At 36.6% G+C, this 27,040-nt stretch overlaps 1 protein-coding gene and 1 long non-coding RNA gene across 9 annotated transcripts in view; one reads left to right on the forward strand and one right to left on the reverse strand.

Moving 5' to 3' along the window:
- LOC148956708 (cytochrome P450 302a1, mitochondrial-like) overlaps positions 1-27,040 on the reverse strand; it is a 98,308-nt gene that overhangs the window by 69,908 nt on the left and 1,360 nt on the right. For 2 of the 8 annotated variants that reach the window (XM_089086955.1, XM_089086899.1), the window contains exon 1: positions 16,559-16,750. The exons of 1 other annotated variant lie outside the window; for it this stretch is intronic. Coding sequence is in view for 1 of the 7 variants with exons in the window: in XM_089086945.1 (XP_088943071.1) it covers positions 14,891-14,900 (10 nt within the window). In the remaining 6 variants the exon portion in view is untranslated. Of the gene's footprint in view, positions 1-11,374; positions 11,572-14,890; positions 14,911-15,119; positions 15,322-16,558; positions 16,751-23,640; positions 23,705-27,040 lie in introns of those variants that run through there. 5 more of the 8 variants (XM_089086907.1, XM_089086929.1, XM_089086936.1 and 2 more) reach the window with 5 other exon arrangements.
- Positions 7,162-27,040, forward strand: part of LOC148956711 (uncharacterized) — a 103,411-nt gene continuing 83,532 nt past the window's right edge. The window contains exon 1 of the long non-coding RNA XR_016141570.1: positions 7,162-7,183. This is a non-coding gene — a long non-coding RNA (uncharacterized LOC148956711). The remainder of the gene's footprint in view (positions 7,184-27,040) is intronic.

Below are 27,040 nucleotides of genomic sequence, written 5' to 3' on the forward strand. Positions count from 1 at the left end.
TCCAGTCATTTGATGTAGAACGTTCATTTGTTCTATTTTCATTATTCTGGTTATTCTGCCAATTAGCATTGGTATTTTGATCTCGCCTGTTTGTAAAGTTGCCCCTGGTATTCCAATTACTTATTGGGTAACTAGTTCTGCCACGGTATTGTGATGTATTGCGTTGGAAGTTTTGGTTATTGTTATATCTACCTCTTGTTAGGGAGGTATTTCCTCTATTGCCTCTCATCGCGTACCCGCTGTTGTTTGTTCTCCTGAACAAACTATTATATGTTCCGCGGTAATTTGAATTGTAATTGTTTGAAAAACAGTTCCTTGCTATGTGTCCTATGCGGTCACATGCATAACATTTTATTGGTTGGTTAAAGGTTGTTGGCCTTGATTGGTTATTTTCTGAAAAACGTACTAATCGTTGCCTTGGTGGGGTTCGACTTCTAGTTATGTTAGGTTTTGGCGATGGTTCTCGTGAGAAAAATCGTGGGGTGGGATCTCTCGACGTTTTGGGTGTTTTCGTTTCTACATTATTAATTGATAATTTTTGATGTTGTAAGACAATACTATCAATTTCGCAAGCTGTCGCGACCTCCTGGATCACTAATTCCAGGTCTTCAATATTTTTTGAAATTAGTAGACGATAAAGTTTAGGGTTGAGTCCCTGTTTGAAAGCGTTAAGTATTATTTTTTCATATAGTTAATAATAAGAAAATATAGAAAATAAATAAGAAAGATTTTGTATTTTTAGTTGTCAGTTTCTCTCGTGATTTTCTCTAATTTGAGGCCGCGCCAAATGAAACGGAGGGTAATATTTGAACTCTTAAGTTGCTTATCTTAAGGAGGCTTTCATGTCTTGCAGACGTTTTCTGACTTTTTAATTTAGAGGTAGCCTCACGAAGGGTTTGAATCCCTTCTATGAATTGAATCTAATGGGATCTGATTGAGTTTCGTTGCCTCTATCTTGAGATTAACGATTACAGATTCAGGACTGCTTGCTGTCCTCTGATACTGATTCCCAATGGGAACGTTACCTAGAGTACACGAGAGATCTGACTGACATCCGACAATACAAACAAGAAGATCATAATAAACAATGGTTTTATTGTACTTATATCAAATGACAATTGACCAAGTTAAAGATGACAACTCGGTAAATGGGCATAAAAATTGTCTCTGGATGCTCTCCTAAGAATGCTTTAAAACATCAAATTTTCAGTTTATATCTATTGTAAAACAACTGGATTGCTGACGTCTCCCATGTGTGGGAAGATGCAAAAAAAAGTTATCGCGATTAAATGCACATTTGCATCCGCAAAAAAGTTAGATGCGCAAAAAAAACATCGTTTATCTAACACTCCCACTACTTTAATTCGTTTTCACTAGATAAAAATGAAGGCAAAAAAACTTTAGATTTCTTCTTGGAAAATTCCAGATGTGCAATACTCGGCACGTATGCTATGCTTTGCACATAAGCCATTACCCATAGCTTTTGCAAAATTGTAGGGTGCTTTAAAATGATACTTTTTTCAAAAGACACAATTTTTGCTTTTGCGCAAAGGAAACGCTTTTCTTAGCTATGCAATACATTGCACTAGACGGTTGGCCAAAAGAACAATCTTCGGCAATCTGTCATCTTTCATCCACACAACGTGCCCTAGCCACCACAACCTTTCTTTTATAATAGCCCTAGAGAGCGGTATTGAACCAGATTTTTCGTATAGCCTATTATTTGAAATACAGTCATTCAGCCGGGTACCCAGAACAATCCTTAAGCAATTTCTCTGGAAAACACCTAGCAAACTATCATCCGTTATTCTAAGCGCCCATGCTTCAGAGCCATATTTGATCAGTGTCATCACTGTAGCTTCCAATATTTTAATCTTGGTTTGTAGACTTGTCTTCCAATTCTTCCAAACTTTTTTTAACTGTGAAAAAACACCCTGAGCCTTGACTATTTTACTTTAAAATCTTCACTGCTTCCACCAACTTTGCTAATAATATTACCAAGGTAAGTGAAGCCCACCTGATCTATCTTTTAATTATCCAACGTCACCTTTTCATCTTCACTTATTCCTAGCCTTAGTGACTTAAGTCTTTTTAACATTAATTTTCAAACCTGTTCTTGCACCCTGAACTCACAAAACCACTAAAACTTCATTCATTTTGCTCACACTTTCATCCAGGATGCTTAAGTCATAAGCATAGACTTTTTCCTCCCCATTTTATTCCGTGGTCTCCCATTGCCTTTCCTGTGCTCCTTAAGACAAAGTCCATCAAAATAATCCATAAGAAGGGGGATAGAACACAACCCTGCTTAACTCCTGATCTAATACAAACCAGCTGCTAACCTCATTTCCTACCTTAACCGCAGCAGTGTTATTCCCGTACATAGCACTAATCGTTTTTGTATTTGTCTAGTATACCATACAAGGATAAAACCTTTACTAAAGCTCTTCTATCAACAGAATCGAACGCTTGCTCATAATCTATAAAACTGAGGACCAAAAGTGTTTGACAACTCAGGCACTTCTCAATTATAAGCATAAGAGTGAAAATTTGGTCGACACATCCTCTGCCTTTTCTAAAACCGCACTGTTCTTCTCTTAAAACTTTGTCTACGGCATCTCTCAGTCTAAAAAGTATCATATTACTTAGTAATTTACTACCTACAGAGACCAGACTAATGCCTCGATAATTACAACATGCACTTTTACCACCTTTCTTATAAAGTGGCTTAATTAAGGTTTTCCTAAACTCGTTAGGTACTTCCCCTTTTTCAAAAATCATATTCATAATCTTCAGTAACTTATTTCTAACCTCAGAGCTACCGTATTTAATAAACTAATTTACCACCCTATCAGCACCTAGAGGCTTATTATTTTTTAATCCTTTTAGTACTGTTACTAAGTCTTCCTAACAAAACAAATCTTCCTTCACATCCAAGGTATCACAAACTTTTTCATTTTCCTCTATATTTTTTCCTGCAACTCTATCTTGGTTAAGCAAATTCTTAAAATGTTCGGCCCATACCTTAATGAATTACCTTAATTCAGATTTCAGAGCAAAATCAGGTCCAAAGTTGGATCTTTTCGGCTCTGTTGTTGAGACGGACTATAAAACGCTTGACACAAAATGCAGAAAAGAGGATTGTAACTAGACAGGGGCGCCGCGCCGATGAGGGATGACCGGCGGCGGCGGGGCCGAAAACAGCGCGCCGCGCCGCCAGGAAGATGTCGGCGGCGCGCCACCGGCGCGAACAATGCTGACCGCCAACAATAATGTTTTAATTAGTCTTTCTCAAATAACAGCTTAAATCTGCAACAGTTTCGAGCCTATTCATGAGTTCAAAAATTCACAAGTCGCTGGCTGAAAACTGGTATTCTTCGTTATTCATCAAGAGAAGTAGAAATCTGGTAGAAATGAAATGACTGTGGCGTTTCAGAACCCTTGCATAATACGAGTAGTTGAAGTATCTATTAGCTATGTATTTTTTAACATAAATAATTGCCAAACTTAGTTGGTTTTTTTCATCGAGCACTACTGCATACAAAACTTAAACTATTTCATCACAAAACTTGTCAGTTTCCTGAGTAAAAACTTTGAATATAACTTTGAACTTAGAAGCTTCATTTCATAGAGATCTTTGACTATATTTGTTTTTTCACCTATGAGACAGTTGAAATGGGCGACTTTGATATTGATTTTTTTTTTTGCTCTTTTGGATTCCTAAAAAGCCTTCTTGTATTAAAAACTGGTTTTAAATAACAGTTTTAAAAAATGCATTTTAAAGTTTTTTTTGGCTTCTTTATAGAATATATGTCATGTATGCTAAGGCTGAACTGCTGCTTTTTATTGCTTTTGGCTGCTCTTTTAGATATTATTCATTTTTTCTTTAGGGGATTCATTCCAAATTATAAACTGATAAATAACTAATATCAGTCAAATTATAAACTGCATCTAAAAGGAGTAAATTTATCAAATTGAAAAATATATGATGAACACCTCACATGAGAACATTCCAATTACAATGAAACAAAAAACACTTAATGGTTTGTTCGGTATGAAGAAAAATGAAGTGCCGGCTATTTTCTTAGGTAAAAAATGAAAAGCTCATCTGTTTTAAATGTAATTAAATGAAATAATATGCAGACTGAAGAAGCTCCAGGATGATGTTGAGATTTTCATCCTAGTTCGTCACTTTTAAATCAAGCAAAATGTTAGGACACACAGTTATTGAGTTTAAGCTTTGATTTCCAAGTGCTCACAAAAAAACACCAAATTTAAGAAAGTCGCAACAATGAGTCACCTGTGGTCAAAATACTCAAAGACTCCTCTTTGATCCCCACCCAGGCTCAAAGCTTCTGCTATGGTAATTTCCGTTGAAATCTCCGAAGATTTCCTTTTTAAAATAGCTTGCAAGCGTAGTAACGGGTATTTAGCCTTTTTTGCTTTTCTTCAAAGGTTTAAAAAAGTGTTATATTATTCCAAATGTTACATTTGTTTATTTGTGCATATTTTTGGTAATCATTTGTGAGGTGAGCGAATTTTTTAAACCACTGTAGATACGTAAGAACGTTGCAACATCTAGTACCCTGAGGTCCTAAGACTGTAAAAGACTCATCCTTGAACCTCCCAAATTGAAAGCTTTTATTATGACTTGGCCTTTTAATGTAACTTGGGCACTGGAACAAGGGCACCACTGTCACTCGAGCGCTACGTTAGGTGGGGATGTCGATATCGCTTTCGTCACACCAATTCGTTTTAGTGTGAATTTGCCTGGTACTTATGAATGAATGTTTTCAAAGTAAACCCGTTTCATCAATAAGAATAACAAATGGGTTGGACGCATATGGTCCTTTCCCTTTGGACGATAAAACCATGCAAGTGCTGTATCAAGTCTAACTCACGAAAATCTTGTTAATTTTTGTCAACTTTTCAACTTTTTGGCATCCCTGCTTTCAATAAAAAAAAAATCAAGGTACTATCACTTAAATATAATAACTCCCTATGCCCTCCCCCCCTCTTGATAGGATACCGTCTCTGCTTTAAATACAAAAAATAATTAACTTATTGGCACCCCTGTTTTAAAAAAAAAACTAGATATTATCATTTAAATATAATAGCTCACTACCCCCCCCCCTTTCTGGATACCACCTTGATAGGATACCGTCTCAGCTTTCATTAGAAAAATAATTTACTTAATAATTAACTAAGTTACTATATGGTTCAAACAAACACGCAAAATAACGTTAAACAGCTTAGTGTTCCTTGAAAAAAATTTGGGGGTATGAGTAAAGGGGTACAAAGACAACAACAAAAATGTCAAAATTATTCACATATACCTCAAATTATTAGAAAACTCATAGATTCTCCGTGGCATTCAATAGGATCCAAAGAATCTAATTAAAAGGGAGCACTCACAAAAGCCAAATTAGGCCAGTAGCCTAAGAGAAATTGCAAAATAACCAAGACAATGAACAAGTTCTAATGGGGGGCCCTGGGTCTATCAAACTATTTCAATGAAACCCAGGGAATTTAATATCATTTTCTTCTGTCACAACTTTAAATGAAATAAATAATTATCTTTTTGACATCCCTGCTTTCAATAAAAAAAATGAGGTATTCTCATTTAAAAATGATAGCCCCCTACCCCCCCCCGATAGGCAATAATTTAAAAATTATTTATGAATCATATTTTTAAGGTAACTTCCGGTTCAATCTTTAATTCCTCATCCTTGTACATAGCTTAGTCTATAGCTAAATTTTGTCTCAATAGAAGGGTTTTTTTTGGGAGGGGGAAGGTAAAAAATTTTCAGAAAGAAGATTGTATTTTCTATGAGGCGTTCAACAATTGAGTATTAAACATTAAGAAAATCTTATCTGAAAACAGCAAAAAAAAAATCTGCAAACTTACAATTCAGGTGTAAAAACAATCTGTCGGCTGTTAATTTCAAAATCCAATTGAAGGCTGAAGCTGTATTGTAGTGAATACGTTCTATAATTCTATTCAACTTGAAACTAAAATTCTTGACTACGAATGATGTAAGAAATAGCGATTGGGAAACTGAATTCGAAATTATTTAAACTCATTTTATAAAGACGATACTTTTTTTGTCAACATATGAAGAACTGTGTATATTGCAATATCTGCAATTGCATATTGCATCTGTCTGGTTTTTATTCAAAGTACCAAAAGAGACGAAAATTAATGAATAAGAGAGTAGTGAAGAATTATGGTATGCAAAGTAATATTTGGCAGGGATAGTCACTGGTGATAAATCGTTAGAGGTGGCACCGTGATTGCGTGATTTTCGGGGATTTGGGGAACCAAATTTTTTTTCGGGGTGACGCATAGATTTTGAAATACCCGAAAATTCAGGGATAGTGCAAGCCCTGCTTGATTTCTAATCAGGAAAGTCGAAATACAAAAACCACACGAGAAGGAAAAGCTCCGACTTTGCGGTTGATGCAATAAAGAATTGCCGCAAAATTAATTTAAAGTCGACCGAGCGCCGCCCCCTCTGCTGGCAGCGGCACGCCTGTGGCAGGCCGGCGGCGTTACGACACGTCGGCGGCGTTCGACCGGGTCTCTCGTCGGCGGCGTTCGGTCGATCCGCCGGCGCGGCGCCGGGGTCTAATTGTAACTGTTTTTACAGCCCAGTGACACGCCTTCTGACTAGGATAGATACAATTTGATCCTTTCTGCCATCTTTTAAAAAATCTAAAGATCCCATCTAGCATAGTTAGTTTAATGTTCAACCATCCAGAGCAATTGTTTTGATATGTTGCAATTTTTGTTTTTGAGTAAACCTTCCTTGGTTTGGGAAATACCCATCAAAAATATTTTGCCTTTACATATTCTGTTTTTATTCTTTTTTGGTTCAGTACAATTTAGTACTTGTGGTACAAAACAAAAGCCAAATTATCTAGTTATTTTCTAAACCATTACCCTTGATTTTGTGGATGGGTGAAATCTGGTATTTAGTGGGACAGGAAAAGTGGTACACACTGGGACATGTCCCAGTATGTACCAGATGACACACAGTTACAAAATCGAGGATAATTTTTTCTTCTAAAGTCAATTTTCTTCAGGAGGATTTAAGTGTATCCATGTTGTCACAACAGCATAGATACAATGACTCAGGAACACAATAGGGCATCAGGTTCCAAATTTTAGGGAAACTTAAGGGTGAGTAAAACTAAACCAAAAAGGTACTATGCCTCTCCAGATAATTAAAAGGGTGTATGTGCAATATCCAAAGAAAAAACGGGTGAGGGGTTAGGCTAAATTGGAACTTTCGAAGCATATTACTGGGGATGTTGAACTAAATCAAAAGACACAAAGTCCATCCAACTTTGACATAAGAGCATATTCATGACATCTTTGGAAGAGATATAGGGATCACCTTCAAACTTTCAGGGCATATTGAGGGGGATTTATAGCTAAATATGAATGTTAAAATGCCCTATCTGCAATATATCAGGTATGGCTAAGGGCATTAAGGTGAAACCTTCGGGGATGTGGCACTTTATGTTGAACAAAATGAAAACGCACTGTATGCATCCAGGTTGTCAAAAGAGCATATCAGCAACATCTGAGGAACATCACAAAGCTTTAAATTGAACCTTTCGGGGCTACTAAGCTACCACTTATGCTCTTAGTACTGGTGCTATTACAATACTGTTTTTGTTTATGACTACTTGCAATTGCAAATACTGGCGACTCAGACTAATTGCAACTTGGACAAATTGCAACCCCAACGACGTAACTGCAATGGCGAGTACATGCAACTTTGATTGCATCAACTACTTATGTCTGGAGCTACTTACAACTACAAGTGCAACTACTTGCAAATGTGACTGCCACCATCTGTGAAACCACTTGGAACGGTGACAGCAGCTATATGCAACTGTGACAGTGGTTATATGCAACTGTGACTACTTTCAACTGCTACTACTACTGCTACTGTTAATACTGCTACCACTGTTACTACCAGAAGAGGTTAATTTTAACTTTCAGTACACATTTGTGATGTTACTTACCATAATAAGAAAGATTACTGAAAGAAGGAAGAAAATGGCTGGTCTGAAATCTGCATGCCATTGCATCTGTAAAACAAATTTTAGCAGTCATGGGTGGCATACATTGGTTAAGAACACTGACCTGATGAAAGTGAACTGTACCTCTAAAGAGCTTTACCTTAGTGTATAACTCTTCAGAAGTGAGTACTGGCTGGTCAGGTTTTGTTTATATTGGTTTGGCTGTAGGCTAATGCTTGTGCTTTTATCACTGTCTTTCTTTGATTTTTTTTTGCTTGCATATTGAATTGCCCCTATGTGATTTATTGTTTGACACGTGCCTTATTGGCAGCTTTTCTGAGCGGATGGGGGGGGGGCATTCTGCTTCACCAAGGGGGTTGTTGAAGATGCACCCAACAGTTGATAAAAGACCACTGCCCAGGAAATGAATTGGTTTTGTTGGGAAATTGATGTGCCAAAATAGTGTTCAATCGAACTTGACCCACCATGGTGCTGTAGAGATCTTAGCTAAGAGTGAGGAAATAGTGACTAAAGTTTTAAAATTGAGAGGTCTGAAAGTTGAAAGTTTTGAAAGGAAAAAGAAAGACCTGAGTGGAAATTTTACTAGAAAAGGTAAATGTTACTTCCCTAGGGCTGTTAGTGACAAGAAAGAGCTTTTAAGAGAGAAACAACACCCACAGGTGGCTGAAGCAAAAATCTTGAATGAAGCCAACTCATCTAAAAGTGGAAAAAAGCAGGAAGCATACTTAATTACAGTTGACTTTAAAGATGATGTTGTGTTCATGCAGAGAATTTCTGTTTGGGAGGCATTAGTGTGTATCAATTGAATTATCCCAAATCCTAGGCAGTGCTATAAGTTGTCAGAGGTTGAAACATGTTGCAGTTAAATTTTATAGTAAGGAAAAAATTTGTATATGTTCAGATAATCAAAGTCTAAAGTTCTGCCCCAAAGCAAGGTCAGGAAGAAGGGAGGATATGTCAAATTGCTCTGAAAAGGATGTTGCCAGCAGTAAGACATGCAGAGTATACAAGGAAAATGCTGAAAAATTAAGGAACTTAATCCTGGATGGCTGAACATTCAGGCAAATGTAGAATGAAAACCTACTTGGTGGACTGTGATGAAAAAGTTGAGAGCCATGACTAATTGGAGAAAAAGCCAAGAAAGATAGTCTCATTGAGAGGCAAAGCTGGGATAAGCTTTTTTTAGAATTGTATAAAAACAATGTCATTTCATTTGTTGATAGATAGTATATTGTCCATTCATCCTAGGGTAGAACTAAGGTAGATAGGCACGGAATGAGAGTAATTCAAATAGACTTTGAGTTCAATGAGCAATTTGAAGGCCATTGGAGACCCCAAATAAAAGGTTTTCAAAGATTCGTGACTAACCATGTCCACAGGACTTTGAAGTCAATTGGGCAACTGAGATTGTGCTCATTTTATAAGCTTTGTCTACTCAGAAACCCCATTCGAATTGCAATGGGGATGACTGAGATTTTTGGGTAGATTCATGATGAACAATGTCCACTGGACTTGGTATGCATCAAAGTAACAATATCAAAGTGAAAAATGGGTTTGTGTCAACCTTGGAATTTTTATTATCTGATGTTTGAACTACTTTTAACCAAATGGCTATATTAAAATTTTTATCAGATGGGTTTGGGGAAAAAAAGGCATGGGGGGGGACAATTGCCCTTCAATCTCTTTTGACTCTTTTAAAGTGAACCACAGCTTTCTATTTTAAATCAAATCAGCCCTCTTTGAAGTTTATATGAGCATCCTTTCTATAAGAACCATATATACCCCTATAGTATAACTTACAACGCCTGTCCCTAGGCCCTGAGGGGTTGTGTCATACCCTGGAGTTTTTATATATGATGTTTGAACTATTTGTAACAAAATGGTCACCTCAAATTTTTATTGGATGGGTTTATCCATTCAACAAACCCAAAGGCAAGGAGGGCTAGTTGCCCTCCAATCTTTTTTTACTCTGAGAAAATGAACTAGAACTTTTAATTTCCATTCAAATGAGCCTTCTCTGAAGTTTATCAAGCATACCTTTCATAAGAACCATATACAGCCTCAGGACATAGCTTACAATGCCTGCCCCCACACCTTGGGGGTTGTGTTGACACTGGAGTTTTGTTATCTGACCTTTGAACTATTTAAAAAAATGGCTATCTTGAAATTTTGTGTCAGATGGGTTTGGGGAAAAAAGGGTTGGGGGGCTAGGGGCCCTCCCATCACTTTTGACTCTTAAAAATTGAGTTTCCATTCAAATCAGCCCTCTCTGAAGTTTATACAAGCATCCTTTCCATAAGAACCATATGTGCCCCCTTGGCATAACTTACAATGCCTGCTCCCAGGTCCTGGGTGGTTGTTTTGACACCAGAGTTTTTTTTTTATCAGACCTAACAACTATTTTTAACAAAATGACTATCTCAAATTTTTTTTTGATCCCTTTGGGGGGAAAGGGGCCCGGGGGGATAGTTGCCCTCTGATCTCTTTTGACTCTTAAAAAACAAACTAGAACTTTCAACTTCTAATCAAATGAGCCCTCTCTGAAGTTTATACTAGCATCCCTTCCATAACAGCTATATATGCCCCTCAGGGGCATATATTTGCTAAAATCGTCCTAGGGTAGAACTAAGGTCTCATCCTAGGGTAGAACTAAGGTAGATAGGCACGGAATGAGGGTAATTCAAATAGACTATGAGTTCAATGAGCAATTTGAAGGCCATTGGAGACCCCAAATAAAAGGTTTTCAAAATTTTATGACTAACCATGTCCACAGGCCTTTGAAGTCAATTGGGCAACTGGGATTGTGCTCATTTTATAAGCTAAATTTTTATTGTATGCACTTGGGGGAAAAGAGGCATGGGGGGATAGTTGCCCTCTGATCTCTTTTGACTCTTAAAAACCAAACTAGAAATTTCAATTTCTAATCAAATGAGCCCTCTCTAAGTTTATACTAGCATCCCTTCCAGAACAGCTATATATGCCCCTCAGGGGCATTATTTTCTAAAATCGTCCTAGGGTAGAAATAAGGTCTTATCCTAGGGTAGAACTAAGGTAGATAGGTACAGAATGAGGGTAATTCAAATAGACTCAACTTGACAAAACTGTAAGTGTAGACACAACTTACAATGCCTACCCTGGGCCCTGAAGAATTGTGTCAACCCTGGAGTTTTTGTTATATGATCTTTGAACCATTTTAAAAAAAATGGGCCATTTTAAACTTAACTCAGCAGATACAAATACCCGTTAAAATTCCAACTCAAAACAACCAGAAGTTACTATTAAAGAATATGAAACTTAAAATCACTGTATATATAATTACCAGTAAGTTTACCGCAGAGGATTTCTGGCTCTTCATTCTCAGTGCAAACGAAAACTCCTCCCATTTCTTCATGCATTAGCGGGTTAGTGTGTATGCGTCAATCAATGAGAAATGTTTCGAAATTGTATTATTCATAATTGCAAAAGCAGAAAAAAACTTGGTGAGCAAGCCAAGTGTTTTGCAACTGTCCCATCTCACAGGTATGACTTAATTTATATACAAATTAAGACTTAATCTATTATTTATATACAATGGACTTAACTGATTGGCCTATGCAGGATTTCTAAAAAAGGGGGCAGGGCATTAATGAAATTTGTGAAAATAAAGAATTTTTTTTCTTCTAATAACTGGTGGAAAAGATGTGATGGTTTCAGGGGCGGATCCAGGATTTTTTTAGGGGGGGGGGCACAAAATAGGTTGATCTGATAAAATTACATTAGGAACAAGTTTAATCAATGCAAACTTGCGTTAATTAGGTAAATTACACTACTTTAGACTACATTAGGGGGGCACCCCCATCGCCCCCCTCTGGATCTGCCACTGGAGGGTTTATCATTTTTTTTTCATGTTGCGATATTTTTTTTCTACGATTGTAGTTCCTGTGTGACTTGAAAAAGGTTGATTATCTGTTTTGGCAGAGAGCCAAGATAAGAGCTAGTTTCGTTTTCAATCAATGTTGAAAACAAATCCAATTGGGTTTGAGTGTATAGACCTGAACTGGGAAACTGGCTGCAAGGACTTCCCCCTTGAGCAATTTATAAGGTTTTTTTTTGTGCACACATGCATAAAACAAAGTAAAATTTAAGAATCGGGAAATTGAGAGACCTACCTATCAAGGAAAATAAACTAGCAAGTAATTATTTTAGTTTTAGTAGTTTAAATATTTGATTATCTCTTTTTTTGAACAAAGGGGAAACATTTTTTTAAACTTGTGTTTGATTATCTTGTTAATGAGCGCCTCATTAGTACAGACAATAAAAATCAAAACAATATCAATAAACATATGTGAAAAGTGGAAGTGACTATATTTAATTTAGCTGCAAATCTACATTCATGCCCACCAGGTAATTTCCCTTTGAGAAAAAATTGATAAAACTTTTAAAACTGAAATATCAATGCAAAGCACCAAATTTCATAATCAAATGTCATTGTATTATGGAACTGTTCAAATAGAACTTATTTTTAACTTGATTATTGTTGTAAATTCATTCTTTGTCTTTCTTTCCATTCTTAAACCAATGTTATATTTACCTTTTACATTATTACAGCCCACTATATATACACTTATACAAATTTATATGCAGTGTTACAGCCATGCCGATTATTCTCCTTTCCTTTTTTATTCTTTAATAATAATTTCTGGTGGTTTTGAGTTTGAGTTATTGTAGGCTTCTATTTCTACTGATCTTAAATTTAATATGGCCTTTACTTTTCTTTAATAAAAACTTTTGTTTTTTGTAAAGTTTTTTTAGTGTATATATACATAGCTCCTCTCATTTGATCTGCTGTCAGTGGTCCAATTACCCTGGAACACATATTTTGGCAGAAACTTTCTCAAAATGCCTTTGAAACCAACTTGAGACTTTGAAACCTACTTTTAATTCCTAAGAACATCTAATAATAACACTGCACTACTAATTACCAATTTTCATATATGCATTGGAATAAATTAATTTAAAATTAGTTTCTTCAAAATTTAGTGTTCCAATGTTGAAGCCAAGTTTTGCATTCAAGAGAAATCTGACTTGTGTACCCATGAAAAGATCTAATGTTGCTTATGTTTCTATGTTCTCTGGAGCACTTGCACCTTGGTCCAGGTTTTTATAATGGGTGAGATAGGGAAAGATCATACTCTCTATTATATATATAGTGCTTAAAATGAACAGAAATTAAATACAAACTGAAAACTATATGCATCTTGAACAGTCTTGGAAAGTATAAACAACATCAAATTGAATATTTGATAAATAATGATATTAATTGTTGAAAACTCCATCAGTTCAATAAAATAATCAGAAATTAAATAAAAATAATCAGAAATTAAATACAAGTTTTTTTTCAACTGAAAGTAAGCAGCATCAAAACTCAAAACAAACAGAAATTATTACATATATGAGGGGGTTTGCCCCCTTGTCAATACCTGGCTCTTTATGCTAAAGTTTTTTTGTACTTCCAAAAGAGCTATTTATTCTAGTTAAATGGCCTTTGTGATTCAGGGGTCATTCTTAAAAAACTGAAACAAAATTCAAAATTTATTGAATAGAGTCAGGCATTGAAAAAGGGGGAAACCCCCTCATATATGTAATAATTTCTATGTGTTTTAAATTTTAATGTTGCTCCTTACTTTCAGTTGAAAAAACTTGTTTTTTATTTAATCATACAGAATGAGAGGGATGGAGGTGGAAAATTAAACACATTTCCAGGACCCCTATTTTATGTTATATATCCATCCCTGAAAGTTTCATTTTCCTACTTCAAACACTTTATAAAATAGCAAAAAAGCCCCAAAACTAAAATTTTACCCTAAGTTGAGTGCAGGATATTTAACTTTCTATTTCAGGTAAGGAAGAACACTATGAAGTGTGTTTATGAAGCTCAACAAGGCACAAGTTTGGCTTCACCTAGAGGTTGGTATGTCCAAATAGGTGGCCAGTGTTTACCCACCTGGATAATACTCCCCATGGAAAATACCCCCAGCAGAAAATAAGGCTTTCCAAATTTGAGAATCTTATTTGAGTTTTATTTTATCTTTTTATTTCCATAGGGGGAAGGAATATTGGTACTTGTGTATTATGCACCACTCACTTGAGTTAATGCTGCGTAAAACTCAAGAACAAACTGGTTTCTTTTTTAGTTTTTTTTTTTTTTTGGCTTAGTGCAAGACAAAACAAAGAGAAGTGACAGAATATATGGGAAATATATAATTTGGGCTATATATTTACACATAAGGGGGGGGGGAGGGTAAAGTATTTGGACAGTTTGAAGTCAGAAAACAATTTTTTCTAGGCATGGCTACTAAAAAATTACAGAAGAATAGCAAGGTATCTGGAAATTTTGTAGACTAAAAAAAAAAGAAAAAAAAAAAGGTTAATGTATTGTTTTATTTAAGTGTTTTATGATGATTGCTGATCAAAGTTTATGTTATTTGTGTCTTTCATTTATGTAATTTTACTATGTTCATGGCCATTTATTTGGCTCTAAAAATACACTTCTCTATCTATCTATATAATATGCAGAATACTTGTACCAGACATATTTTGCATGCTGACCCACTATGCTTTACCCCCCCCCCTCCCCCCTAATATGCAAATCTATAGCCCAAATTTATTTCTAAAGTAACAAAGAAACTAACAAAAAAATTGATGTGTTCTCAAATTTTACACACCATAAACTTGAGTGAGTTGTGCATAATACACAAATTCCCCCCCCTCCCCCCTACAAAAATAAAAAAATAAAACTCAAATAAAATTCTCAAATTTGGAAAGCCTTGGTTTCCAGGGGGTTAAATAGGCCTACCTAGAACCATCCAAATATAATAAAGAGCAACCAAAATGGTCAACAGCCTTAAACAAATACCATAAAAAGAGTGTTTACATTACTGGGAGCTTCCTACTCTTATATACTAGAGGAAATGTGTCAACATGATTATGGCCCACAAAATTATTTCCAAAAAATTCTCCTTCCCTCCCCCCTCTGAACATTCAGTGACAAAAGGGCATCCTAAGAAACTCTTCAAGAAATGCACCTTAATCTGAGTCAGAAGCCATTTCTCCAGCCAGGAAGTAACAAACTTGTGGAATGAACTCTCTGAAGCTACAGTGGCTGCTGATTTGATTGGTTTATTCAAACAAAATCTTGACAAAGAATGGCTACAGCAAGAGCTCCTGTACAACTGGGAAGCTGTTGAGTCCTCAACCCAAATGTAGAAAGCAACTGCATCAAACAGCCTACAGAAGCCATAAAAGAGCATTACAAGGATGGAAAATCTTTAAATTTGCAACTTTCTAAACCAAATACTGCTAACTAACATCAAATTGGAGAATTTGAAGTGTAGTATTCAAAAACCAGGTAATAGATTGGTAAAGTTCTACCAAATCATATTATTGAGTTAGGACTAAAGTGAATACACCTTTTGATGCCATTTTTTATGCTGATTATAAATATAATAAAAATCTCTAGTGGCAATGAATTTCAGTCTCCCCCCCCCCCTATATAAACCTAACCCAACCGAACCAGGAAGTAACAGATCGAGGGGGGGGGCTGCAATTAATTTATGATAGTAATTTTTATTATATTCGTAATCACCATAAAAAAAGGCACTGAATGGTGTATTCACTTTTGTCCTAACTCAATAATATAATTTGGTAGAACTTTACCAATAGATTAAAGTATTGTTACTTGGTTACTAGGCTACTCTCCATGCTCATAATACTTATAGAAGATTCAGTGCTTTTGATATTTCTTGAAAAAACATCAGGACACAGGCCTATGGGATAAAAAACTTTATCCAGCTATTTTTACTGACATGAAAAAGTAGGCCTATGGATCATTTTTTTTAGAAATTCTGCATTTTAAGCATATAAATACTTATTAGACATACTTTCCTTTTTGAAAATTGGAGAGAAATGCTTCAAAACATAGAAATTTACTTATTTGTCTTAAGGCAACTTAAGCTAATGTCAATCCTTAAAAAACTTGTAATAACCCCGCATTCAGTTAAGCTTATTTCAATAATTGCAATAACTTTTTTTCAATTTTTAGCATTCATTTGCTTATTGCAGTTATTGCTATTGTGTTCATTTGCGCTCATAATAAGCTATTACAATTATTATTTGCTTATTGCACTTAAAACCTCAATAAGCTGCAATAAGTCCTTTCTAGATAGAAAATTGTCGATGCTTTTTTTCTATAAGCATTAATTTAAAATATATATATATTTCTTTTTAAGGAACTGTGGCCCTGCAAGATTTAAATTCTAACCATTTTTAGCTATATATTTTGGTATAGGCTTGCAAGATTTTCACTTTAATCAATTTTTATCCATAAAATCTTGTATCCTGTATGGGTAAGTCCAACATGTTGGATTTATACAAAAATAGGGTTTTTCTGTTGTAGGTCTGACACCCCCTGTATCTCCTGACTGGTTTGTGAATAAAATACCAATAAAGTAATTACTTAAACTACCTTACTAACTCATCAGTTATTTAGAATTATTTCATCATCTGTTTTTCTGCACTATCACTTAAAATTGCTACCACCAGTGCTTCCACTTTGTTCCTACTGATCTGATCTGAGAGATTTGAGTCTCCTCTTGACAGCAATGTCAGTTGAGTCTTCTTTCAATATGACTAAGTTTCTTTCTTCTCAACACAACACCTTTAGCTGCAAATACTTTCAATGCAGAAATAATTTATGCAAGTCAGCTTCAATCTAAAAAAGAAAAGACAATCTTCCTTTATAGTAGGATTTTTTTTTTTTTTTTATCTATTTATTTATTTTTTTTTTTTTAACACGGACATATATCATTGCTAAAACCATCAATCAAACCTATTATACATACAAGATCAATCCCTTTTTCAACACTGGCAATACAGCAATTACATTACTATCAACATCAGATAAAAATCTTTTTCTCTACCACTTTCCTGTATAAACTTAATAAACAGGTCTGTCTTCCTATATTTCAAAGAATCATCATCAATCAAAATTCCTAATGCAAGTGCTACTGAAAATTCTCCTAAATTTTCCTCTTTGCACAAATTCATCATTTCTTTTCTCAAATTTTCATACTCCTTACATTCAACAACATAATGGAAAATACTTTCTATCTCACTACAATTATCACACTGAGGACTATCAGTTTTGCCTATGATAAACAACCTATGCTTTAATAATTAATTAATAATACCTATTCTATAAATTAATAATACCTATATTAATAAAAAATAATACCTATTCTTTAATAGTAACTTCTGGTTGTTTTGAGTTGGAATTTTAACGGGTATTTGTATCTGCTGAGTTAAGTTTAAAATGGCCCATTTTTTTTAAAATGGTTCAAAGATCATATAACAAAAACTCCAGGGTTGACACAATTCTTCAGGGCCCAGGGTAGGCATTGTAAGTTGTGTCTACACTTACAGTTTTGTCAAGTTGAGTCTATTTGAATTACCCTCATTCTGTACCTATCTACCTTAGTTCTACCCTAGGATAAGACCTTATTTCTACCCTAGGACGATTTTAGAAAATAATGCCCCTGAGGGGCATATATAGCTGTTCTGGAAGGGATGCTAGTATAAACTTAGAGAGGGCTCATTTGATTAGAAATTGAAATTTCTAGTTTGGTTTTTAAGAGTCAAAAGAGATCAGAGGGCAACTATCCCCCCATGCCTCTTTTCCCCCAAGTGCATACAATAAAAATTTAGCTTATAAAATGAGCACAATCCCAGTTGCCCAATTGACTTCAAAGGCCTGTGGACATGGTTAGTCATAAAATTTTGAAAACCTTTTATTTGGGGTCTCCAATGGCCTTCAAATTGCTCATTGAACTCATAGTCTATTTGAATTACCCTCATTCCGTGCCTATCTACCTTAGTTCTACCCTAGGATGAGACCTTAGTTCTACCCTAGGACGATTTTAGCAAATATATGCCCCTGAGGGGCATATATAGCTGTTATGGAAGGGATGCTAGTATAAACTTCAGAGAGGGCTCATTTGATTAGAAGTTGAAAGTTCTAGTTTGTTTTTTAAGAGTCAAAAGAGATCAGAGGGCAACTATCCCCCCGTGCCCCTTTCCCCCCAAATGGATCAAAAAAAATTTTGAGATAGTCATTTTGTTAAAAATAGTTGTTAGGTATGATAAAAAAAAAACTCTGGTGTCAAAACAACCACCCAGGACCTGGGAGCAGGCATTGTAAGTTATGCCAAGGGGGCACATATGGTTCTTATGGAAAGGATGCTTGTATAAACTTCAGAGAGGGCTGATTTGAATGGAAACTGAAAGTTCTAGTTCAATTTTTAAGAGTCAAAAGTGATGGGAGGGCCCCTAGCCCCCCAACCCTTTTTTCCCCAAACCCATCTGACACAAAATTTCAAGATAGCCATTTTTTTAAATAGTTCAAAGGTCAGATAACAAAACTCCAGTGTCAACACAACCCCCCAGGTTTGGGGGCAGGCATTGTAAGCTATGTCCTGAGGCTGTATATGGTTCTTATGAAAGGTATGCTTGATAAACTTCAGAGAAGGCTCATTTGAATGGAAATTAAAAGTTCTAGTTCATTTTCTCAGAGTAAAAAAAGATTGGAGGGCAACTAGCCCTCCTTGCCTTTGGGTTTGTTGAATGGATAAACCCATCCAATAAAAATTTGAGGTGACCATTTTGTTACAAATAGTTCAAACATCATATATTAAAACTCCAGGGTATGACACAACCCCTCAGGGCCTAGGGACAGGCGTTGTAAGTTATACTATAGGGGTATATATGGTTCTTATAGAAAGGATGCTCATATAAACTTCAAAGAGGGCTGATTTGATTTAAAATAGAAAGCTGTGGTTCACTTTAAAAGAGTCAAAAGAGATTGAAGGGCAATTGTCCCCCCATGCCTTTTTTTCCCCAAACCCATCTGATAAAAATTTTAATATAGCCATTTGGTTAAAAGTAGTTCAAACATCAGATAATAAAAATTCCAAGGTTGACACAAACCCATTTTTCACTTTGATATTGTTACTTTGATGCATACCAAATCCAGTGGACATTGTTCATCATGAATCTACCCAAAAATCTCAGTCATCCCCATTGCAATTCGAATGGGGTTTCTGAGTAGACAAAGCTTATAAAATGAGCACAATCTCAGTTGCCCAATTGACTTCAAAGTCCTGTGGACATGGTTAGTCACGAATCTTTGAAAACCTTTTATTTGGGGTCTCCAATGGCCTTCAAATTGCTCATTGAACTCAAAGTCTATTTGAATTACTCTCATTCCGTGCCTATCTACCTTAGTTCTACCCTAGGATGAATGGACAATATACTATCTATCAACAAATGAAATGACATTGTTTTTATACAATTCTAAAAAAAGCTTATCCCAGCTTTGCCTCTCAATGAGACTATCTTTCTTGGCTTTTTCTCCAATTAGTCATGGCTCTCAACTTTTTCATCACAGTCCACCAAGTAGGTTTTCATTCTACATTTGCCTGAATGTTCAGCCATCCAGGATTAAGTTCCTTAATTTTTCAGCATTTTCCTTGTATACTCTGCATGTCTTACTGCTGGCAACATCCTTTTCAGAGCAATTTGACATATCCTCCCTTCTTCCTGACCTTGCTTTGGGGCAGAACTTTAGACTTTGATTATCTGAACATATACAAATTTTTTCCTTACTATAAAATTTAACTGCAACATGTTTCAACCTCTGACAACTTATAGCACTGCCTAGGATTTGGGATAATTCAATTGATACACACTAATGCCTCCCAAACAGAAATTCTCTGCATGAACACAACATCATCTTTAAAGTCAACTGTAATTAAGTATGCTTCCTGCTTTTTTCCACTTTTAGATGAGTTGGCTTCATTCAAGATTTTTGCTTCAGCCACCTGTGGGTGTTGTTTCTCTCTTAAAAGCTCTTTCTTGTCACTAACAGCCCTAGGGAAGTAACATTTACCTTTTCTAGTAAAATTTCCACTCAGGTCTTTCTTTTTCCTTTCAAAACTTTCAACTTTCAGACCTCTCAATTTTAAAACTTTAGTCACTATTTCCTCACTCTTAGCTAAGATCTCTACAGCACCATGGTGGGTCAAGTTCGATTGAACACTATTTTGGCACATCAATTTCCCAACAAAACCAATTCATTTCCTGGGCAGTGGTCTTTTATCAACTGTTGGGTGCATCTTCAACAACCCCCGTGGTGAAGCAGAATGGCCCCCCCCCATCCTCACAGAAAAGCTGCCAATAAGGCACTTGTCAAACAATAAATCACATAGGGGCAATTCAATATGCAAGCAAAAAAAAAATCAAAGAAAGACAGTGATAAAAGCACAAGCATTAGCCTACAGCCAAACCAATATAAACAAAACCTGACCAGCCAGTACTCACTTCTGAAGAGTTATACACTAAGGTAAAGCTCTTTAGAGGTACAGTTCACTTTCATCAGGTCAGTGTTCTTAACCAATGTATGCCACCCATGACTGCTAAAATTTGTTTTACAGATGCAATGGCATGCAGATTTCAGACCAGCCATTTTCTTCCTTCTTTCAGTAATCTTTCTTATTATGGTAAGTAACATCACAAATGTGTACTGAAAGTTAAAATTAACCTCTTCTGGTAGTAACAGTGGTAGCAGTATTAACAGTAGCAGTAGTAGTAGCAGTTGAAAGTAGTCACAGTTGCATATAACCACTGTCACAGTTGCATATAGCTGCTGTCACAGTTCCAAGTGGTTTCACAGATGGTGGCAGTCACATTTGCAAGTAGTTGCACTTGTAGTTGTAAGTAGCTCCAGACATAAGTAGTTGATGCAATCAAAGTTGCATGTACTCGCCATTGCAGTTACGTCGTTGGGGTTGCAATTTGTCCAAGTTGCAATTAGTCTGAGTCGCCAGTATTTGCAATTGCAAGTAGTCATAAACAAAAACAGTATTGTAATAGCACCACTACTAAGAGCATAAGTGGTAGCTTAGTAGCCCCGAAAGGTTCAATTTAAAGCTTTGTGATGTTCCTCAGATGTTGCTGATATGCTCTTTTGATCATAAATGTTGCCAGTTCTTCTTCAAGACTTATCCTTGTAAGTTCTTCCTGGAAGTAATCCCAGTTAACTTTCTTCAATTTAAAGGTAGGGTGTGTTGGTGGGGTTTGACTTCTTAGTGTAGATTCTTTATACTCAATTATCACTGGCTCATGATCACTGGTGAAGGTTGGTACAGGAGTTAAACTTATATTTAGTTGATTGATTATTGCTACTGCAGAGAATGTCAGATCAATGGTAGAGTATACTCCTGTAATTGGGTTTCTTCTAGTTTGAAGTCCAAGTGGGGTCACTAGGCCAATGTCATCATTATTATCCAGAGCACTTAGGATACCTATACCACTACGATTGAGATCCACACAAACACCAAGCATCTGAATGGGCGTTAAAGTCACCAGTAATAATAAAAGGCTCTTTGGCTTTAATCACTTTTTTCACTTTATTGAAAATGTCCTCTGTTTGAGGCTCATTTCCATTGGGGTTATATATATTAACAATAACTATTGTATCCCTCTTACCCAGGAATACTCGGCAAGCTACCATCTCAATTTTAGAACTTGTGATGTCTTCAATGTCTAGTTTTTGAAACATTAATGACTTTTTAATGTATATTAATATTCCTCCTCTAGACTGTTCTGCTCTATCCTTTCTTATTACTTCATAACTTCTAAGTCTCAATGAATACTGGGGTTTTAGTTATGTTTCTTGAAAGCACTCGACATCATTTTTTTCTTTTTCTAAATAGCACTCTAATAAGTCCTTTTTGCCTTTCATATTAGATTGGATGTTAAAAGATAGCAAGTTCATTCTAGTTTATTTGCTAGATTCCAAATTTCTTCTACATTGATTTCAACTTTGAAAAGTGAGTGCATAAGTTGACATAACTTCACTATCCTATCTTTCATTTCTAATTCCTTGATGTCTATCACTTCTGGCACTTTGGATACAAATAACACTAGCTGTTAAAGGGTGTTTTTTTGGTTCAAGGGGGGTTGCTCTTTCACAGCCTTCTTATTCAGTGCATCTGCATAACTCCGGTATGCATTAGCTGCTCTTTTCATTGGTATGTTTTGGGCAACTGCAATTTTTATGATTTCACGGTTTTGTTGGCGGGCTGGGCAGCTACCAGATGTTGTTGAATGGTTTTTCCTATAGTTAGCACAGATATACTTTTAGTATTTTCCTGACTCTTTGGTTTCTAGTTTTAAGGGACACTCATTAGAAGAGTGTTTGTTTGTATAGCTCAAGCATACAGCATATGACAACCTAAATTTTTCTTGAGTGTGGCCATACTTTTGGCATTTAAAGCACTGAATAATTGGTCGGTTGTATCTCTCAATACTTCTTTTTCTTCCATATAGCCAAATAGACTGGGGAAGAGAGTTACTCTCGAAGAGAAATACTCAGGCCATCTTCTAATTTTTTGGTCTCTCGGGTGTATCTTTTTAACCTCTTTAATTCCTTAATCTCAATATTAGTTTCTACCCTGAGGTCTGTCAGCAGTTCTTCCTTTGAATAATCTAGTGCTATTTGCTTGATTGCACCATACCTGACCTGTCTTTTCTCTTCAGGTACTACATCAACATCATCTAGATTCTGAATTTTCATTGAAGTATCCAATGCAGTATGTGATTGAGCATATACAGATAGTCTCTTTCTCTCATAATTTGAGTAAAAGTCAATTTATTCTGTTTGGAGAATTTTCTTAAGTTCTAGAGTGATTGCTCTGTCTGATGGAAGTTTTACCTGTGAGGTGAAAACCACTGTTAGATTACTCCCTGATTCACTGTTTATAAACTCACTAGCTGCCTCTATTCTGTTATTTCTAGCTCTGAATTTCTCTGGAAATCTTTCAACTATAGGAGGTTTAACAGTTTTAGAAGTTTCTTGCTCAAGAGGTGAGCCACTTCTCTTACCATTTCTTTTCAGGAAATCGCTGATCCCTTCGGCCTCCATAGGGTCTACAACATTTGTGATTTCCTCCTCTACTTCGTTGGGGAGAGGAGAATAATCAACTGACAACCCTGAAAATCTAATGTGGGCACTTACTGATGGTACAAATTGTAAATTTTGGGTTTGAGGTGCATGATATAAATGACCTTGATGACTTGAATATGGCAGAGGTGCATAGTAAACTGTAGGGGGACCTTGAGTATCTTGATATGTTGAGTGAGGAAATTGTATAGGTGTTTGATTACCTTAAAATTACCTTAAATTGCACTTGCTAGCGATATGGACGAGTCCAGTGTACGCCAGTTAGTGATGATAGGGCCGCGGGACATCAGAGCTGTCCAGAGTATACTGGAAATGGCTGGGTGTGAGATGATGAGTATGCTATGTGTGGTGGTGAGAATGATGTTTGTGGAAGAGACAGTCCTACTAGTGCTGATGTTGATCCTGTTTGTGTATGGTTTGTCTGTTGTGGATGGCTAGTTCCCACTGTGACACTTCCCCCAGGGGGGACCCCCATTAGAGGGTGGGAATTCATTAATCGCTCTTAATCCAAATATTGTAAATGCTCTTACCCGAAATCAAAACTTCAGAATGCGAAATAGTCTAGAAAATAAGCCTGGGTAAGAATTTTTTTTTTTAATTTTACCGCGTTGTCCGTTTTCCTCGATCTCATCTTTGTTCCTACTAGATTTCTGTTCGTCTTTTTGAAAATCCTGAAAATTCCGACACCCGACCACAGAAAATCCGACTATTTTTCCGACACCGTGGTGGTCCGAAATCCGAAAAATGTCCGACTCGAACCGAAAAATCTGACAAAAGTCCGACTACAAGAATGAAGCTTCTCATTTTCTACACTGCTATAGACCTTCAGAACGGCTCAAAATGGTTTCTCAAACGTCTTCTTCTGCAAATGATTTTGGCAATTTCAGCTTGCTGTTGTGTTAGGCTGAAAAGGATGCAGTGAGTCACTTTTGAGTTCCCCGATCCGATCCCGCTACTCCCGCTTTCATCCTTTTGGCCCTTCTTTTAGCACACAGTCGCAGTAGAAATTCCTTGTGCTGACGACACAGCTATTTGCGGTTCAGACGCCGTGGACCATTAGCCAAGACACTATGTTTTCAAAACGCCGTCAACCACTTCAAGAAGAACAGTACCTCTGTAGCTCTGTAGCCCACAGAGTGAAGCAAAAAGGAGAGGGCTAAATAGTACCAACTGAATAGCCCGCCTGCTGTGAATTGGAAGAAGAAGAAGAAGAAGACGAAAAACTGAAATTGTGAACCAGAAGAAGAAGAAGAAGAACCAAAATCCCTCTTCTGGGCGTAAAAAAGCCTGTTTATATTGTTTTCCATGCTATTTTACCTTCTGCTTTGCCTTTTTTTCCATCGTATCAAATGGCCGAGAGCAACTTCTACTTCTGCTTGGGCTGCTGTGCAGCGATCTTGACCACGTCCTAGACAGTGTTATACCTTATGGGCCTAATGGTCCAGTCCAGTACAGGCTCTCTACGAAAGTGACGAACGCAGTGATAATTTCAAAAATGCTTAGCTACTCATGAGTATTCATTTATTGGAAAACTGGTATAAAAAAATCAGACTATTAATGTAAACAAGTATGGCGGTCTTTGGCCATAGTTTCGCATATTCAAAAGAAGAAAAAAAAACAAAACAAAAAAATGCTGTAGCTTCTACCTTTTAGATTGCACAAGTCCATAGGACTATGCCCAAACGAGCGATGTAAACCTGATTGTAGAAGCATAAGAAAATGTATCTCTTTTCCGCTCTCAAGATCAGCCTGGCGATTTTCGCCGTGTAGGAGACATCCGAAATAGTGGAAAAGTAATGCAAAACAGGGTTTTCGATTTTTGTTTTCTTTTAGGAGATACTTATAGCTTAAACATTCACTTATGCTCTTTACCCTCTTATGTCTTTCATCTGCACCTAACTTAAACTAAAGCTGCAGTTCCACTAGACTGAACGCACTTGTCTGCCGTCGCGTTTGCTCTAACACACTTGAGTCGTTTGAAGAGGGGAGCATCGACCTCTAAGTCGCGGGATACATATTTCTTTCTTTTCATGTCAGACTTGGCCTGCATGATAGAGGTAAGGGTCACACTTTTGAGCGAATTCCTATGATCTGTTTTCAAGTCTTTCAACGTAGAAAAGAACTGCTCTACAACTGCGTTTGAAAATGGCAAGGTCAAAAGATATTGCACAACCCCCACTATGTTGGGGAATCTCTGCGTACCATTTGGCGTCTTCAAAGAAGCCATATGGAGCCAGAAATCACAGACGTCTGTCACATCTGGAAGATCAGTAGACTCCGTCATTCTTCTATAATTTTTCATGCATCCCACGATGGTGCCTTATACCGCTGAAGGATCTTTTGGAGAAGAGTGACAGCACCGATATCCAAAGCCTTCACTGGGTCAAGTATTTCGCGAAATGTAAACAGTTCATCTTCAAATGAAAATCGCTCCTTGATTTGCTTTACTACCTCTATATACAACTTCCGAGCTCATTCCTAGAAGACTTTCACTTCACATTCATCTGCTTTTGTACTCGGGTCTGATTGCAAGGTCTGAAGAAACTCGTGAGCTGCAACTCCCAAGTACACATCTTCCACTGCAAGGTATTCACTTGCGTTGTTGGGGTCAAGCTTCAAAGGCGAGGTTGATCTGACGTAGCTGGTCTTCATAATATTCATGGCCAGTTTTCTCAAGAGTATCTCCACCTCTAATTTTATTTTGTGGAACAACGGTTTTTCACTTTGGAAAAGAATATTAAAATCTGTAAACAGCTCCAGTACATAGAGCAGGAGCTCAAGCTGAATCCAAAGTAGTGAATTCTTTAGGGCTTGCCATGCACTGTCGTTTGCGTGAGTGGGATCTTCAGCTACTACTAACTGAAAGTAGCTACAAAATGCATCCCAATTCTGCAATATTCACTGAACGCACATCCGAAGTGATAGCCAACCAGTCTGACCTGGGGCAAGCACATTCAGGACTGGGGTGTCAGTAAATAGCTGATGTAGTTCAAACTCAGAGTGCCTTTTGGCACTCATGTTGAAGTAATTGTATACAGTCCGACATAGATCTTCCAGTTGCTTTGGCAATTGTTTACAAGCATAAGAAGCCACCAAATGAATGGAATGGCTGCTGCACTTGACACACATCACAGATGGGAATTTTTTTTTGATTCTGCTGACAACGGAGTTCTCACACCCAAACATAGTATTGCAAGTGTCTGCACAGAACCCAACCTAGTTCTCCGTAGGTATTTTTTTATCTTCAAGAACTTTGCATAGCAGATTGAAAATAGTTTCCCCCTTCCCGTCAGAAAACTCAACCATATCTAGAAGGTCGACTTCTACTTCAAAATCCTTATTGCAGAACAAAACTGCAATTGCAAGTTGTTTTTTTACTGCCACATCAGTTGTTTCATCAACTATGATAGATAAAGGCGTCAATCTCAACTGATCACACAGAACTTCATTGTAGTGCGGTCCTAATGCCTGTCTGATCACATTTGTCACATTTTGCTTGTCCAACCTTATTTTTTCAACAACAGCCTTGTGTGGCAAATTTTTCAGAAAAGGTATAAGAGTTTCTATAAATGATAAAGGCAGATTGTTTTCAACAATGAAAGCAGCCAACTTGGCCTTTAGGCTTTCTTCTTCGTTTTTGTCTGTGGTAAAGACATGATCAATCCTTGTAGTGAGCTTTCTTGAATCCTCTAATTTCCTTACACTTTCACTGTGCTTCGCACTCTTTGCATGTTTTCGGAGTTAGGATTTACCACAACACAAGGACTGACTGCAGTGCGAACAGAAAGCCTTTTCATCAGAAGACTTGTCCTTTGTAAGCCACCCTTTAAATTCAGGGACATTCAGCCAGCTGAATTTGGCTTTTTTTCCTCTGAGCCTTATTTCTTGGGAAGGATCTTTTTTCTTCTCCCTTTCTTTTCCGCCTTTCTT

Source organism: Artemia sp. Qi Xiang Cuo, chromosome 1 (assembly GCF_049724085.1).
Source record: "Artemia sp. Qi Xiang Cuo chromosome 1, ASM4972408v1, whole genome shotgun sequence".
Taxonomy (NCBI): domain Eukaryota; kingdom Metazoa; phylum Arthropoda; class Branchiopoda; order Anostraca; family Artemiidae; genus Artemia; species Artemia sp. Qi Xiang Cuo.